This window comes from Caretta caretta, chromosome 9 (assembly GCF_965140235.1).
Source record: "Caretta caretta isolate rCarCar2 chromosome 9, rCarCar1.hap1, whole genome shotgun sequence".
Taxonomy (NCBI): domain Eukaryota; kingdom Metazoa; phylum Chordata; order Testudines; family Cheloniidae; genus Caretta; species Caretta caretta.
The window spans coordinates 9,184,385-9,202,790 of record NC_134214.1 but is presented as its reverse complement, the minus strand read 5'-3'; the positions used below and the strand labels follow the sequence as shown (position 1 = coordinate 9,202,790).

The following is an 18,406-nucleotide window of genomic DNA, read 5'->3' as shown; positions in this document are numbered from 1 at the left end:
GGTGGCAATAGACGTTGCTACTTAGTATGCTCTCCCCTGAGGCATTTGGACTGTGTCTGTCCAGCATTCTGCCTTCTTCAGGCTCCCATGCCTTGGTCACTGCTCTGCAGCTGCCCTTCACTAACGCTCTCCCCTGTTGGGAAAAGCCAGAGTTTGACCCCAAATTCTCTGGCTGGAAAATGCCTAATAAAATTCCTTATCATAACCAGTCCCTAAGATCACTTTAAGCCAACACAACACCAGAGACCATAACTATAAAGAACATTTTATTAATTGAAAGTTCTTACATGCCAATGGGAAACATGAACTTTATTCAGTCACAGTTTGTCGTGGTGATACTTCTATTTTGACGGGGTTTCTGGGAAGCAGAGGGAGAATGATGGGATTAACAAACTTGGGCTCTCCTGGGCACGCATCTGATTGCAAAGGATCTTCAGGGAAAGGGAGAATGGCTGGGCCAGTAGCAGGCTTGGTCAAGCCTGGCTTTCCTTCTGACCTGCCGGTCACATCAGTGACACCATGTGTGTCTGGAAGGGCTGGCACTGGCTTTGCCTTCTCCGGGGGAACAGGCTTTCCATCTATATGTTCACTCTGATTTTCTGGTAAGGTGTGGAGAGACACAGTCTCCTCTTTAGCAGGGAGAACTTTAACCCAACCCACTGTTTTTTCCAGATGTGGGGAGAAGTGGCTGGCTTCAGAAGGGGAAGGATGCTGATGCTCACGGCTGTGCTCTTGCTTATGCTCATGGTTGTCGGGGTGCTTGTGGGGGTGGTGGTTCTCCTTCCTTCCACGGTGGTGAGGATGTTCATGCCTTTCATCGTCATCTTGATCAGGTTTTTGAGATCTACCGCCAGGGTGCTGCTCCCGTTCTCCAAGGGCAGGAGCCTAAATTGGCAAACAGCAAACACATGCATATATTAAAGCTACTTAAAAACATTTCTCTGATATAAAGAAAGGCTCAGACCTAGTCTGTACTCAGGATCAGTCCAAATTCCAGCAGTAATGCCAGCCATTGATGTAGATGCACTGGTGCAAACTCCTATGGTAGACAAGCAAAGCAACTGCAGTACCCGGGGGAGATTACCCTTGCTTGGAAGTGGGGTAATTCAGCTATTTATTAATTTCACTCTCCCTGTGTTATTATTATGATTGTTGCTTTAGTTCTGTAACTGTATTATTTTCAAATGCCTTGTAAATTGTTTGGGATACAGCTTGATTTAATGACTATGGGTATGCCTACCATGCAATCTGAAGTGTGAGTGCAGCACAGGTAAACATATCTGAGCTAACTTTGATCTAGCTAGCTCAAATAACAATCGCAGTGAAGTCATGGGCACATGGACTGTATAAACCTGCTCAGGACCCTGTATTGTATTGTATTGCCTTTTTTCACCATCTGGCAAAGATCCTCTTATCACAAGTTTCTTTCTGATTTGGCCGATGCATTTTCCTTATGCATGCAGTCCATTACTTTGTGAATAATCCTAACACAAAATGATCACACTTTATTCATTCCAATTTTATTTTATAAAGGACCTTTTTGCAAACTTTTAGTTAGATGGAAAAATACCTGTGGATTGTAGATTTCGCAGGATATGCTGACAAACTGATGATGATCAATTTGACTGTTTATTACAGAGCCTTTGCACAAACCAGTATGCTGGAAAAAGAAATGGCTAATTAGGAGAAGTGAGCATCAAACCACAATGTATCACTAATATTTAGATTTCAACATTGTAAAATAGGAGATTATAAGAAACATAAGAATGGCCCTACTGGGTCAGACCAAAGGTCCATCTAGCCCAGTATTCTGCCTTCTGACAGTGGCCAGTGCCAGGTGCCCCAGAGGGAATGAACAGAACAGGTAATCATCAAGTGATCCATCCCCTGTCGCTCATTTCCAGCTTCTGGCCGACAGAGGCTAGGGACACCATTCCTGCCCATTCTGGCTAATAGCCATTGATGGACCTATCCTCCATGAATTTATCTAGTACTCTTTTGAACCCTGTTATGGTCTTGGCCTTTACAACATCCTTCGGCAAGGAGTTCCACAGGTTGACTGTGTGTTGTGTGAAGAAATACTTCCTTTTGTTTGTTTTAAACCTGCTGCCTATTAATTTCATTTGGTGACCCCTAGTTCTTGTGTTTGAGAAGAAGTAAACAACGCTTCCTTATCTACACTTTCTCTACACCAGTCATGATTTTATAGACCTCAATCATATCTCCCCTGAGCCATCTTTTTTTCAAGCTGAAAAGTCCCAGTCTTATTATGAAAGTCCAAACAGATTTAGCTCCATAAATACATTTGCATAGATGTATAGCTAGTGCAAACTTTTGGTTTTTGTGCTGGCAAAGTTACCTAGGAGGACAGATTTCCCAGATTAATTTTTTAATCTCTGAGAAGGATTAGATGACATGATGGTAAAAATGCTGGAGCTGCCTGTGCACGATCTACACTAACTCTGTTGTTATTACCAGTGTGGAACTGCTTTGGTGATAGGGGACATTTTCAGAAAATGCCATTAGCGGCCAGGCCTATAAAAGAGTATTAGATTACGGTTCTCAGAGAAAAAAATCTCTCTTCACACTGATCAAGGAAACCTTGGTAGAATACTGATAGTAACAGCAGTGGGGCGCGTCTACATGGTGCCACAGTCCCGACTACAGGGGTCTGAACTGTAGAGAGTTCTAACGTGCTGTTCTCTAACTTCCTCACGTGGACGCCGCTGGGTGTGAACTAAAAGGTACCTAGTGTGTGAGAATGTAGTCCTGTTTGGTATGGGACTACATCAGTGCAAACTAGCTGCCTTTTAGTTCACGCCAGCAGGGTCTACATGGGGCAATGAGATCGCAACGCATTAGAGCTCTCTACAATGCACATCCCCTGTAGTCTGAATTCCAGTATCATGTAGACAAGCCGTAGAATTTATACATGCTGGTAGGTAGCACAGTTCTAATCTCAGTGCAGGCTGAGGTTAAGAGAACAGAATCGATTGGCTAATGTGCTAATTTAACCTTTCAGATGTCTTCAGGTTCCTTCCTCTAATTTCTGAAGGTTTTCTATATTTGACTTCTTGAGCACAATGTACATATATTGTGTGTGTATTTGCGGCTGCTTGTACAGAAGAAGCCCTTGAGAACTAATAACTTTTGCAAAGTAGTAGCTGTTGTAGGAGCAGCAGTGATCTGTATGCTCTGTATGACTATGCTATGTATAACCTGTCTGCTCAAAAGGTCTGTTACACTTTTCCCCCACTCCCCTTTTGTCTTCTCTCCCTCTTTGAATACCTGTGAAGTGGCTTTCCCCCTCCCCCTCCCTCCTGGAAGGCTTGTGGGATGAATGGGCTGGTTGAACAGCCAGAAGATCAGAAGAGCTCCCAGGTAGACAAGGTGTCTGGGACTCTAATTAGGCAGCGATTACACACCCAATGCATGGACATTGTCTGAGGTGGAGTGTGACCAACCAGACGTGGCCAAGTCATCTCGAGACACAGGCCATGAGGAGCAGGTCCTTAAAAGGGGAAGGGGCCACGTGCTCAGGAGTGCACTCACAAGCTTGTACCTCCCGTGAAGGCCCTTCACCTAGACCGCCTGGCCAGTGGTTTTTCACCCCATTGCCTCAGGAAGACTTACCTTCATCACAGCGTTCATCGCGGCGCTGTAGGACACTTACCTTGAAGAATCCTGACATCTCCAGTGCGTGCCTGTCCTGGGAGCATAAGTATGCGAGTGTGAGTGTGACCCCCCCACCCCTCTTCTTTTGAGCTTAGCTATCAGTATAATAAACGTGCTGCTTTCTGCCAGACTCTGGTGAGTCATTAGTCCTCCCTAAGCTTACCAGCTGGCCCAATTTCAGGTAACACTAGCTCCTCTGCTCATTCTGTACTGTATTTGTCTGTGCCATTTACGTTCATGCACTTCTGAACAGTTATCCAGAACTTTGTCTGGGATACTCGTCTTAGATTGTAAACAATTTGAGGCAGAAACTGTTTTCAGTTCTGTGTTTGTCAAGCCCCTGGCACAATGGGATCCTAATCCATGACTGGAGCTCTGAGGTACTACATTAATATAAATAATAAATAATAATCATATATAGGGCTTGATCCAAAGTCCAGTGAAGTCAATGAAAAGACTCCCATTGACTTCAGTGGGCTTTGGATCATGTTCATAAAGAAAAACAGAAAAAGATAGGCAAAATGCTTAATGCAAAAATTATAATATCCACAAAGTTACGTATTTTTGCAAGCAGAATTACTTACAGCCAGTTCAGATGGGAGGGGCTTGCACTTGGAGACATCAGCAATGGATTCATTTTTGGAGCAGGATGTCTCCTGGATTGTAAACTCTACAAAGTGTGAAGGACCAACGACCCACTGTCAAAGTTTTGTATGAAAAGAGAGAGAGAGAGCATTGACCGTTATTTTTAGCATTTGCAAATTTGCCAGGAAGAGGAAAAGAAATTCATAATCCCAATCCTGCACCTTTTGCATTGAATGCGAAACTCCCATGAACAACAGAGGGAGTAGGGTTAGACTTCTGAGTTTGTTAGCTGTATTGCAGGAGAATATATTTTCCATATTCTCCGAATGCTGCCCGATAGCCTGATCCTTACCTTTTATACAGAATTCCCCTTGAAGTATCACTCTAGCTCATGCATCAGTCAAAGATGGAACTAGATTAAAATGCTTTTTTCTTTTAAATACTATTAATAATTGATATTTACACAGAGACTTTCATCCAAAGATCCTCATTGTGGCTCAACCAACTTTCTATCTGTAGGTTTCAGAGTAGCAACCGTGTTAGTCTGTATTCGCAAAAAGAAAAGGAGGACTTGTGGCACCAAAGAGCTCACAAAAGCTCATGAAAGCTACAGCTACAGCTAAAGCTACAGCTCACGAAAGCTCATGCTCAAATAAATTGGTTAGTCTCTAAGGTGCCACAAGTACTCCTTTTCTTTTTTCTATCTATAGGTATCACTTGACTCTGTCCTGAAATGCAGCCACTTCTGGGTTGGAAAATGGAAAAATGTAAACAGCACACAGTGTGTCCTGCAATATGCACAAGGTCAGACTAAGATGATCATGATGGTCCCTTCTGACCTTAAAGTCTATGAGTAACACTACACAACTGTTATAGACAGAGAGTGAAGACTATCCATTTGAAACGAATTTTAGGGAGTCAAGATATAATTGTGAGGAACACATGGAATTATCCAGGACACTGATAATTAGCACCTCCTTACTGTGCAATGATATGTTTAAGCTAATTTGGTGAGTTGCAGGTGTGCACAGAAACGGACCTCTATGCTACACTAAATACTTTATCATCTGTGCCTTTTGTTAGAGGTAGGTCTGAATCAAAAGCCCAGGGGGTGCAAATTGCCAGCAGGGACAATGAACTATGGAGCTTCAAATCTAGATCTGAATTTTGCAGCTGTCTCTTATCTCTATAATAAGATGAATCAAAGCCACAGATCTACACAGCCTCAAACTTTGAAGGGTTCAGAATCCTATCCTGAACCAACTGTTGGTGCCCAAGCCCATCTTTGCACCTTATAGAGTAATTTGTAAAAAGTGCAGCAGTTGTATCAATGCTTTCCAGGGCCCAAAGCGGCCTGTGTGAATCGCAGCCTTACCTGCATTGAAGCTTTGGTAACGTTAAGGACAGAGAAATGATGAGCTTGCTCACTTTCCTTGTTGAATTTGGCCAGGCTCACAGCAGCAGTTTCCAGGTACTTGGGCTCCGTTGGACAGTCAGGGACTGGACAGTCAGGGCAAATCCGTAAAAATGAGCTTGATGGAACTTTGTAGAAAATAACAAATACACGCTGATAAGACAGATGTCAAAACACTACAGTCCCATTGACAGATATAGGTAGGTAAGTAGGTTGGTGTGCATATTTCATTCTTATTTATTTCTTTAGGGTTTCAAGCCCCAGCCCCACACATGCCCTTGGCATTTCACACAATTTCAAACAACAATATTTGATACAAAGGTTATCGCCACTGATGTAGCAATTGAACTGTCATGGGACACCCCCCCACCCACTAATCCACCTCCACAAATCCACCTCATCAGCTCGCCCCCTCCCCAAACACTACCAAATAAACAATAGAGGGCTTGGCTCACTGTGGAGCAGCAATTCTCAACCTATTTACCATTGTGGGTCACATTTGCAGCTCTCTATGTGTTATGTGGACTGCATCCACACAATATATATACTGCCAGTATGGGCCTGAGGATGTCACATGGTCTGCAGCTCTGTGCTGATTAGGCCGCAAGCAGCCCGTGGGTTGAGAACCACTATTTGTGGGGGTGGATCATGGATCTAGTGGGAAGTCTCCATCAGCAAGGGTCCCTTAGAGCACCAGATGCACTTTAAAGTTTATTTCTCCTCTTGGAAACCGCAGAGAAGATAGTGGTGCAACAGCCCTTGCATTTCCCTCGGGGATGCCTCCCATGCGCCCCACATGTACACACCATCCCCTCCTCACAGAGGGCTGTGGTCCCTGCTTAGGGTGACCAGACAGCAAGTGTGAAAAATCGGGACGGGGGTGGGGGGTAGTAGGAGCCTATATAAGAAAAAGCCCCAAATATCGGGACTGTCGCTATAAAATCGGGATATCTGGTCACCCTATCCCTGCTGGCAGTTTGCACCCCCTGCATCAATGGGGGCAAATCAAACCCAGATTTTGGAACTTATTGAGAGGTGTCAATAGATGAGCCCAAACCATAATGTTCCAATCTGGGTGTTTGGTTCAGCTCATTATAGACCTAGGAGTCAGCCGTGAAGGTCAGATCTAGATACAGACACTGGCAAAGATCAGGAGTGTTTATATCTGTGGTTTGGTTTGGACTCATCTTTAGTGTGAAAAGTCTATTAGGGCAGATGCTCCAAAAGGAATGAAGAGAAATAACATTAATAATTTTGGGAGGGTTTGCTATCCCATGTCCATTGCTGTCCCAGGCCATATTGATTACCAGAGGATACATGCTGGAAATAATAATAATGCATTTCATATTTCTGCAGCACGCGAGGTGCTTTGCAGAAATATTCAATAATCTCATATTGAAATATGAGAAGCAACGCATCTAGTGGTTAAAGCAGGAAACTGAGAGTGAGGAGAAAAGGGTTCTACTCCCAACTCTGTCACCATAGGATCTTATATAAATTGCTTTGTCTCTCTGTTTAGTCTCTTTCCCTAATGGTAAAATTGGGATTATGATATTTAGCTGCTTTCGTAAAGCATTTGGAGGTCCTTGGATGAAAGGAGCTGTGTAGATGCAAATGAATTGCATTATATTCAAAGTGCCATGCCAAACACACATGTAAAAAGTCTTTCATCCTCTTTTCAGTTCAAAGTCAGGACCTTTCTAGTTATGATGTGTACCCATATTGGTCCTAAAAGTCCTCAAGATCAACAGCTTGTATCCTTCTGCCCTGAGAAAGTGAGGTAGGGCAGATGCCATTGAGAGAAAAATAATATGAAACACCATGATGCCATTTTTACAGTCACTTCTCAGAGTAGAGCCACACTTTAAGTAGAGCCCTGCACAGATACAAAATTTGTATCTGCATCTGATCCATGATCCACAAGAATGGTCCCTGGATAGCCGTGGATTTGCTGGGCTCTATCTTTAAGCATTAAGAACATAAGAACTGCCTATTAATTTCATTTGGTGGCCCCTAGTTCTTGTGTTATGAGAAGGAGTAAATAACACTTCCTTGTTTACTTTCTCCACACCACTCATAATTTTATAGACCTCTATCATATCTCCCCTTAGTCATCTCTTTTCCAAGATGAAAAATCCCAGTTTTATTAATCTCTCCTCATACGGCAGCCGTTCCATACCCCTAATAATTTTTGTTGCCCTTTTCTGAACCTTTTCCAATTCCAATATATCTTTTTTGAGATGGGGCGACCACATCTGCATGCAGTATTCAAGATGTGGGCATACCATGGATTTATATAGAGGCAATATGATATTTTCTGTTTTATTATCTATCCCTTTCTTAATGATTCCCAACATTCTGTTCGCTTTTTTGACTGCCGCTGCACACTGAGGGGATGTTTTAGAGAACTATCCACAATGATTCCAATATCTCTTTCTTGAGTGGTAACAGCTAATTTAGACCCCATCATTTTATATGTATAGTTGGGATTATGTTTTCCAATGTGCATTACTTTGCATTTATCAACATTGAATTTCATCTGCCATTTTGTTGCCCAGTCACCCAGTTTTGAGAGATCCGTTTGTAACTCTTCACAGTCTGCATGGGACTTAAATATCTTGAGTAGTTTGTATCATCTGTGAATTTTGTCACCTTACTGTTTATGCGTTTTTCCAGATCATTTATGAATATGTTAAATAGGACTCATCCCAGCACAGACCCCTGGGGGACACCACTATTTACCGCTCTCCTTTCTGAAAACTGACCATTTATTCCTATCCTTTGTTTCCTATCTTTTAACCAATCACCAATCCATGAAAGAACGTTCCCTTATCCCATGACTGCTTACTTTGCTTAAGAGCCTTTGGTGAGGGACCTTGTCAAAGGCTTTCTGAAAATCTAAATAGACTATACCCACTGCATCCCCCTTGTCCACATGCTTGTTGACCCCCTCAAAGAATTCTAATAGATTGGTGAGGCATGATTTCCCGCTACCAAAAACATGTTGACTCTTCCCCAACAAATTATGTTTATCCATGTGTCTGGCAATTTTGTTCTTTACTATAGTTTCAACCAGTTTGCCCGGTACTGAAGTCAAGTTCACCGGCCTGTAATAGCCGGGGTCACCTCTGGAACCCTTTTTAAAAATTGGCATCACATTAGCTATCCTCCAGTCATTTGGTACAGAAACTGATTTAAAAGATAGGTTACAGGCTACAGTTAGTAGTCCTGCAATTTCACATTTGAGTTCCTTCAGAACTCTTGGGTGAATACCATCTGGTCCTGGTGACTTATTACTGTTTAGTTTATCAATTTGTTCCAAAACCTCCTCTAATGTCATCTCAGTCTGGGACAGTTCCTCAGATTTGTCACCTAAAAAAATGGCTCAGGTTTGGGAATCTCCCTCACATCCTCTACCGTGAAGACCGGTGCAAAGAATTCATTTAGTTTCTCCGCAATGGCCTTATTGTCCTTGAGTGTTCCTTTAGCATCTCAATCGTCCAGTGGCCTCACTGATTGTAAAGCAGGCTTTCTGCTTCTGATGTACTTTAAAAAAAAATTGGTATTACTTTTTGAGTCTTTGGCTAGCTGTATTTCAAATTCTTTTTTGGCCTTCCTAATTGTATTTTTACACTTCATTTGCCAGAGTTTATGCTCCTTTCTATTTTCCTCACTAGGATTTAACTTCCACTTTTTAAAGAATGCCTTTTTGCCTCTCATTGCTTCTCTTAATTTGTTGTTTAGCCACGGTGGCTCTTTCTCTTACTATGTTTTTTAATTTGGGGTGTACATTTAAGTTGAGCCTCTATTATGGTGTCTTTAAAAAGTTTCCATGCAATCCTTCCATGCTCCCCCAATCTTTTATTGTAAGAAACATATTAAGAATAACATACCTGGCTGTAAAGTGCACTCATAGCTATGCAGGTGAACAATTCTCCTTGGCTTGTTAATGTAGAGGATTGCTTTGCACTGCCCAAAACTCTAAAGGAATATAAATATGTGCTGTGAATGTAGGCGGAATTTAGTTTTGGAACCTGTCAGTAGCCATAGAGCCTCTAAACAGTGCATTCTTCTTCATACATTTATATCATTCTTTACAAAGAAAGATTCTGAATTAGTGTTCAGCTAAGAATTAAGCAAGTTTATCTCCTGAAAAGACCTTTCAGAAATAAAAAGCCAGATCCTCAGGTGGTATAAATCAACTTCATTCTGTTGACTTCAGTGGAGCTATGCCCATTTATGCCAGTTTAGAATCTGACTAGTAGGTTCAGATTCTCAGTTGGCCACTAAGTACGGCTGAGAAGGGGGAGCACAAAGGAGATGGGTTTGGCTCCCTGATCATAGGGCTGGTGCTACATTTGCGCATTGCCAGTTAGCTGCCCAGCCTCCCCCGCAGTTCTTCTGGCAACTGGGGATTGCTGGGGTGCACTGGCACGTTTCCTTTTTCCTGGCTTTGCCCCCTCTATTGGGGACCTTGAGGGATGTATACACAGAGCCCAACCATCTGAAAACAGCTGGAGCGCAGCCCAGTGGAAATGTCCTACCCACTCCCGCTATCTTCCAGCCATGAGTCTGACCCTTTTCCATGCTATGTTGGCAGCAAGGAGGGAGAATGGCATAAAAGTCCGTACATCAGCTGTATGGCTCTGGAGGATCACCCTCATGCTACAGTGAGCCTGGGTTGATTATGCTGGCTTAGCATGAGTTTATACTAGCAGTTGTAAAAGAATCTCACCCAATATGTTCATGCTATCAGTGACTTTAAATGTTAATGCTCAGGCGGCCTCTTGAGTATTTCCCCTTGTGGGATCAAGGCACCTGTGCTGGGGGCTTCAGAAATCTTCTGATGGACAGTGTCCATTGGGGCCACTCAACCTTCACTGTTTCTTGCTTTGTGGAGGGCTCCAGAGGTATAAAAGATGTGGAATCCAACCGCCCATCAGTTCCTTCTAACCGCCGAAGGAGCTGCTGTGATGGTCAGGAAATTTTTATTTTTGAATTTCAGGCTTTTGTTTAAAAAAAATAAAAATTGCTTGACAAAAGCCAAACATTTTGTTTGTTTGTTTTTAACCAAAACCTGAATATTTTCATCAGATGCTAAAACAGTCTTTCATGCAAAATTCCTTTCCCATGAAAATATTTTGTCAAGAAAGTATTGACTGGCTCTAGCAGTGAGCCCAGGTTGCTTGCTGCATCCGTGAGGCTTAGCTTGTTGTTTGTTCTTTCTCTTTACTTTTTCAGGCCTCTAGTTCGTTAGATTGTCAGAACAAAGAATAAGCATTAAGATGAATAAAGTGAGTCTCTTTCATTCTTCCTTTGTCAGGCTATTTTCAGAGAAACCCGTACAGGGATTCTAAACACTGCTTAACTTGCATATTTACCAGGAGCTGCTTATTAGATCTGGTTGGGGAAAAAATGTTGACATTTTGAATTTGAAAACTCTTATAAACTGGTTGGAAAACAGTGAAATATTTTCATGGAAATGTTTTAAAAATATTTTTTATTAACAAGTTTCAAATTTTTAACCAGCCAACTGCTTGTAAGAACCATCTGTGCAAGGATCTTTGCTTCCTTCAGTAATAGCTGAGCCATACACTCCCATGTACACTTAAATCTAAAAATAAATAAATAAAATAAATCCTTACCATTTCATGTATAGCTCTGTTCTTACAATCCTTCCACAACCTTCTGCTGAGTACGTGGCATTCGGTTTCTACCACATCCAAGGTGAGATAGAAGACAGAACCAGTGATTTTCTAAACACAACATAAAAGGGGTTATGTCACAATTTCACCCATCACAAAGAAAAGGGAATAACAATGAGTGATGGACAAATGTCATAAAGTTCATACAAGCACCTGCAAAAAAGCTGGAAATGTTGTGGGCCAAATCTTCAGCTAGGGTAAATCAGCATATGCCAGCTGAGGATCTGGCCTGTAAGAACATGCTGTCTTGAAATATTTCTAACACTTCCAGCCCTCAGTGAGGTCAGAATTATTGCAAGAACAGCCTTTCTTTGAGTTATTTTCCCCCTTCCTGTTCAGGTGCCAGCCAGAACCCAAGAATGAGGATGAACCATGGTAATGGGAAATTGTTTTAAAAATAGTTAACAGAACTTTATGGTTTGGTTGAAATTTAGGTCTGTTCTAATTTTAGTGAAAACAAAAGAATTATCTATGGGTATGTTGTGTCAGTAAATAAAGAACGTATATTGCTGAAGTTTCCGAGCATGCATGCGGCATATGACTCAGAAGCATTCTATGGGATAGAGCACTGGACTGGGACTCAGGAGACCTAGGTTCTATTCCTCGCTTGGCCATTGGCCTGCTGGGTGACCTTGGACAAGTCATTTCCCGCCTCTGTGCCCAAGTTTCCCCATCTGTAAAATGTGATATTGATACTGATCTTCCCTGGTAAAGTGCTTTTGAGATCTATTGAAGGAAAGTGCTGTATGAGAGCGAGGTATTATTATGGAAAGAGGCATCGCAGGCATCTCCCATGCTTTGCCATCACTGTACAGATACAATATCATGTTTATTTGCTGCTAGAAATGTTCCACTGGAAGAAAACCGTCTCAATGGTCCACCTCAGGACAATAGATGTAGTGCAAGTGGGTTAGAGAATGCTGGTCCTTCTGCGGATGAAATCAGATGTGACTTTTACTAATGTGCAAGGCACCGAGGTACTGCAGTGACACATGTCTTTAAAATGTAATGGCTAGTGGCTAATTTAGATTACAGATTAGATCAGTGGTTCTCAACCTATTTACCATTGTGGGCCACATATCCAGCTCTCTATGTGTTATGTGGGCCGCATCCACTGAATATATATATTACCTGTATGGCCCTGAGAATGTCACATGGGCCGCAGCTGTGTGCTGTTTGGGCTGCAGGTTGAGAACCACTGGATTAGACAAACAGTAGAACCAGTCAAAGAGTATTTGTCAAGTTCTGAAAATTTCAGTGTTTTTTGTCTCTGCGTGCCACACTTGGGAGCCAGACTCATTATTTTTGAATATATCTTGTCTTAGAAAAACATTCTTCTGAATATCACAGGTGAGCAGATAGGAATGGAGGGATGTACAGAGAATCTGAAGTTGGTATCTGAGCTTCCAAATTAGTCACCCAAGTATTTGGAGCACACACATTCTGCATCAAACAGGTGTATTTGCGATCAAACACATGTTCAATGTCAGATATGTCTATTCTGCTGAATCACACAGACTGGTTTTGAAGGTTGGGTGAATTCAAGAATATTTAAGTGCTTAAATACAATCAAACTGAACCAAAATCCTTGTTTTACCTGCCTGGGCCAGTTCTAGCAGGCAGAAGGGCTATGAGTATACTGTACAGTCCATGTCAGTTTTATGTACTGACTTTCAGATGCATCAGCCTCCAGTGGGGAAAGGCTAGTTCAGGATTTATTCAGTGGCGAGCAGATCACAGAGCATTTCATTACCCTAATTTTTTATCTCATAAATAAGGTTATTAAGAGGGAACCTTTTGAGATCTGTTTAGTTTTGGATAAAGCCTGATTTCTGTTTTCTACACAGGCATATCCCTTGCTTTGATTCTGCTGACACTAACATGACCAGTCCCATGCATGCTGGCAAGTCTTGGAGCCAGAAGGGAGTTGGCAACCACAGGTCAGCAACTCTTTGCGGGGGTGGGGGGACCTGTTAAAAACAGTAAAAGAAGAAGGTAAATATGTTCCAGTATCTAATGATTACTTAAGATCTAGTTAAAAACCTGTTACTGAAGTACATTGATCATCATTTCTTGGGAATGAAGGGCCCTGTCCTACTCCCATTTGAGTCAATGGCAAAAGTCTTAAAGTAGGATCAAGCCACAGATCAGGTAGGGGCAGATTTGAATCTGAAGGCAAAGTGAAAATGTTTTCATCACAGGTGGTGATCACAAACATGAGGGGGAAAGAGAGGGTATGGCTTTTCCACTGATTTAAATCACAGGCAAAGAGTAAGTTTCTCAACCCTTTCTGAGGAACAAAGGTGTCAGTGGGATCTATTAACATTTTTGAATAACATGACCTATTTGAATGCACTCTGTATGTTCCATTTTCACAGAGGCACAAATGTGATACAGTCTCATTAGTCCTGTTTGTGCTTTTGGCTCAGCTGCTGGGTTTAGTTGATCTATTTGCTGTTATATGCTGTGGTTTTGCACATTTTTTAGAAATAAAAGAGTAATAATCAGTAAAATAACCAAACAAACCAGGACACAAGCTACTCCTTAAAGGTAAAGAGTGAAGAGGCAATGGAAGTGATGAGAGCCAATATTAAAAAAGAGGCCCAGATTCTCCCCTGTGCTGAGACATGCCTTGCACAGGAGGAGGTGGATGGACCCATCAGGGAGCAAGTGCCTGATGGCACATCTGCAGCAGCCCTATCATAAAATAGAGTAGCCTAGGGGCTGCTCTCATTCATGTCATCTGGCAGTAGGTCCCAGTGGACCATTCTCTAGCTGGGGATTGCCAGAGCACACTGTGCTCTGGCCATACCTACAACATACCTCTGATATATCCATTGTGATGGAGTCAGTTCAGGGTAATAGCTGTGCTGATTCTATGCCAGATGAGACTGACTCCATGTGGGAAACTCTCAACTGACCTGATCTGGTTGCTTTCTGGTCACTTTGAGCCACCTGAGCAGTGCAAAGGGTAGAGAACGTGGCTCAAAGAGCAGTGGAACATGTGTGCAACTTTATTGACCCAATTCCTGATCTCTGGCAGATAAATTTAACCATGGCATTTTCCTGTGTGAGTTGCTGGAGTCTTGGTGGGTAGGAAATAGTGACAAGTCCTAGTAGATGTGGGAGATCTTTAAATATCTGGCAATGGAATTTCTGTTCAGTTACAGCACTATAGCCATTAAACAATGCAAATGAGTGCACAGATACGATTATATCAGTGTGCAGTAGAGGAAGGGGGTGTTACTCCCATGGTTATACAGTGGCTTACATATTGGGGCCTGGCACACTGATCTTGGCTGTGCCTCCTTCACGTTATTGCAATTCAAACAATAATAAATAAAATAGTCACACACAGAGATATACTTTCCCCTTAGATCTAAATTTATTTTTAACTCTGACCTGGTTTCAAAGCTCTCTTGGCAAGTCAGTCTTCAATGAGGTGCCCAATTGTATGTGAAAAAATTCCCTGGGCCCAATACGCTATTGCTTTGCACCTTGTATAAGCAAGTATTTCTGAACCAAGTGGGTACACAATGTTATTAAATGACAATGATGGTGTTTCACTCCCACTGGACAGATGCCAATGATGGTACCAGGTGCATGGCCAGAGAGAATCAGATCCTCCTGCTTCCAATTGTCCTACTTGCTTTAAATTGCTATTGTGAAATTATTTCCATTCATTTGTGGGTGAAGTTGCCACTGCCCTGAGAGTCCTAGGAAAATTTAGCTTTTCACGTTTTCTACACATCAGAATGAATTCCCAGCCTTTCTGAAATGTCTTTCTGAGCATTCCTTGGTTCAAACCCCCATTGCTAGGGCAACTGGACAGTATGTACAAAGTACACCCCCCTCCCCAGGACAAACGCTACCAGAATGAGAGGGTTCATTACCTGGGGATGTTCTTGGATGCTGAAAATTCGATAGAGACCAAGCACGTAGCCTTCTCTTTGGTTGGCATTGATCTGGCACAGAGCCAGATCTGCAGCTGCCTCTATTGCAGAGTCATTACACGCAGGGGAACGTAACAGAGATGGTGGTTCCGTGACTGGAGGAGAGACAGCCCAGGAGCATAGCAACTGAATGCCAAAGAGAAGCAAAACGAGCAGGGTCATTCTGCTAAGTAAACCAGTTAGGCAGATTGGAAATGCTATAACCTCTGGGAAGCCACAAGAGAGAGGCCAGGGCCAGCCTGCAAGAATAAACTTTTGAAGTGGAATCAGGACTCTTTATATACTTTGTTGTCTCCTCAAACAACACACTGACCATCACCTTTAAACCTGCATACATGGCAATTGCAAACACCAAGTAAATGATTAGAAGGTTGTACATTCAGTGCAGCTGCTTATAGACCAAGGCCAAATTTTGCTCTTGGTTTCACATGTCCAAGGTGGATTTCACTGGGCAGTCCACACACATTTAACCTCGCTGATTAAAATTGGTCTGTATGCTGTACTCTGAGAGCAAGATCTGTTATAAAACGAAGGACCAAACTCCAGTTGACTTTAACAGAATCAGGATCAGGACCAAAGTTTGGGTAACTGAATTTACACTTTTTATTTTATAAATTAAATATATATAGAAAAAATAAAATAACAAGCCTTCATAAAACGTACAGAGCCATGTGTGTTTGCAATGGAGAATGCAGACCTGCCTCACAGTAAGAGTTAATATAATAATAGGGATATGGCCTAAAACAGGGGTTCTCAAACTGTGGGTCGGGACTCCTCAGGGGGTCACGAGGTTATTACATGGGGGTTCGCGAGCTGTCAATCTCCAGCCCAAATCCCGCTTTGCCTTCAGCATTTATAATGGTGTTAAATATATAAAAAAGTGTTTTTAATTTATAAGGAGGGTCGCACTCAGAGGTTTGCTATGTGAAAGGGGTCACCAGTAAAAATGTTTGAGAGCCACTGGCCTAAAAAGACCTATGGGCCATACCATGTTGCTTGCTTTTAAGCAGAACTCTCCACTGACTTCAGTGGGGAGTTATGATGATAATTCATTGCAGTGAGCCTGAAGTGCCAAGTGCTTCCCAAACATATAGACGGACACAGTCCCTGCCCCAACAAACTGAAATACTAGTGGTAGACATGACGCACAATGAGAGCTACTACCATAGGTGGGAGAAGATAGGAAGATGGGTGGACAAAGGTTACCCAAATAAGGTCATGCGGTTACATGTCTTGTTACAAAACACATACAAAGCAACTTCTCCCCAACTCACTAATATCCCCTTCCTGGGGCTGTTGCCCTCTTAGTCAGACCACACATCCTTCTTCACTGACACCCACCCCACTACCTGGCCTTCCCTGCTTATCCCTCATTCTCTCTGTCAGCATCCAATCACCTCTCCTCACTATGAAAACCTCCAGCTTTACCCCGTCCTCTCCTGCCATCCCACTCTCCACCCTCACTCCAGTGACCACCCCAGGCAATTCGTCCTGCAAACATGCCGTACCTACCCCTGACAATCAGCACAAGTTCCCCGCCCCTCCACATTACTGCTGATTGTGAAGACTGCTCCCATTTCCTCCTCTCCGCTCCCCACATGTGAACAGGCACCTGGAATTGTCTCATTGTGGTGCTGAGGTGGAGGCAGGTGCCTATTAGCAGGACACCAGATAACCCCTATACTAATAAAAACACAGCGAGATTTCTGTTAACCATGGGCCAAACCCAGTGCTGATACGGCTATAAATTACACATCAGGTGTGAGCTGGTCAGAAACAGGGTGTACATGGTAAACTGTCTAACTGGCATTGATGAATGTAAACTTCCATGCCCAGGGATTGCTGGGGTGGAGCTAGCAGAAAAATCAACTAATAGGAGAGCACAGGATAAACTAGAGGGAGGGGTTGCTTTATCTTACAGCCTTTAGGCAGTGGCATCCTGCTAACACACCCCCTTGGTGCCTGTGAAAATTACACTTGTGTTACATGCTCATTTAATGCCGTCTTGGTGCAACAAACATGACTTTTGCACTTTCACTCATTTTCTGACCAATTTACCACTGCCGTTTATGTCCCCACTAAATTTGGCCCACAGGCCAAATAGCAGTGGCAGCTCCTGACACCAGGTTTGGTGTTCAACGACAGCATGATTGCCCCCCTAACACCATCAGCAGACTGGCTCCCAGGAAAGACCACTACCTCTCTCCCCTCTGCCCAGGCACTGACACTGCCTATCCCAGTTTAGGCTGCAGGATGCAAAAGGAATATCACAGCTTTGTGGTGTTTATAAGACTACAAGCCAGGGGATCAGGTAGATTGCTGTTGCCATGGTACTACTTTAGTTTTAAGTGTCAGCACGGATCAATGCACTGGCTTTGCAATAACACTCAGATAAAAACTTACGGGCTTGTTTCCCCCGTTACTGATTTTTGAGGTTTATCCATCAGCCTCAGAAGTTGCTCACTAGTTACTTATTAGCTCTCAGGTGAGTTTCAAAATACAAACAGAAGAAGGTGACAGAAATTCTTTCCAAAGCAAAACTGGTTTGAAATGACCAAGGAGTCGACTGTGGTTAGCCCTTACATTGCTGCACTGTTGGAGAGGGCTAGATGGACCATGGATCTGACCCAGTGTGGCCAGCCTTATGTTTGTAAGATCCTGGGAAGGAAGGGTGCTATGAAAGGGGAAAGACAAAAATGGTAACGTGTTTTAAAAATGATTTTGGTGCAGGTGAAAAGTGCCAGAGAAACGGTCCCGGCAAGTGAAGGCAGCAGCAGCGTTGCAAACTCCCTTACGCTGCCTCCTGCCATCTTGCTTCCACCCTGTCCTGGACAGTCCTCCCTCATGGGCAAAGGGTGATAATTCACTCTCTGTTTCCATGAATTTCTTGGCCTCTCTGCTGACACTGCCGACAGGGTTGCCAATTAGTGCTGGCTGTGCTCTTGGCTCTTATGGTGGGGAATAGTTACATTCTTGGCTCTGTTCTCATTCCCTCCCAACAGAACATCAGAACGACCATACTGGGTCAGACCAAAGGTCCATCTAGTCCAGTATCCTGTCTTCCAACAGTGGCC

The 18,406-nt window shown here is 43.0% G+C and overlaps 1 protein-coding gene across 1 annotated transcript; it reads right to left on the bottom strand.

The window, feature by feature from the left end:
* Nucleotides 1-249: 249 nt before the first annotated feature.
* Nucleotides 250-15,545, bottom strand: LOC125642175 (fetuin-B). The gene is made up of 7 exons (XM_048863083.2): nt 15,273-15,545; nt 11,320-11,430; nt 9,568-9,655; nt 5,636-5,802; nt 4,260-4,373; nt 1,571-1,660; nt 250-885 (listed from the first exon to the last, which is right to left on the bottom strand). The coding sequence occupies exons 1-7, from the start codon at nt 15,492-15,494 to the stop codon at nt 310-312; spliced, it is 1,368 nt and encodes a 455-aa protein (XP_048719040.2). The 5' UTR covers nt 15,495-15,545; the 3' UTR covers nt 250-309.
* Nucleotides 15,546-18,406: the final 2,861 nt, after the last annotated feature.

Bases quoted from the DNA above. Each gene is read 5' to 3' on its own strand.
- LOC125642175 (XM_048863083.2), bottom strand. From the start codon at position 15,494: ATGACCCTGCTCGTTTTGCTTCTCTTTGGCATTCAGTTGCTATGCTCC. The intron at 5,803-9,567 runs GTATGTTATTCT...TTTTCTACAAAG, and splicing joins TGAGTGCACTTTACAGCCAG to TTCCATCAAGCTCATTTTTA. The intron at 4,374-5,635 runs GTAAGGCTGCGA...AAACTTTGACAG, and splicing joins TTACCAAAGCTTCAATGCAG to TGGGTCGTTGGTCCTTCACA.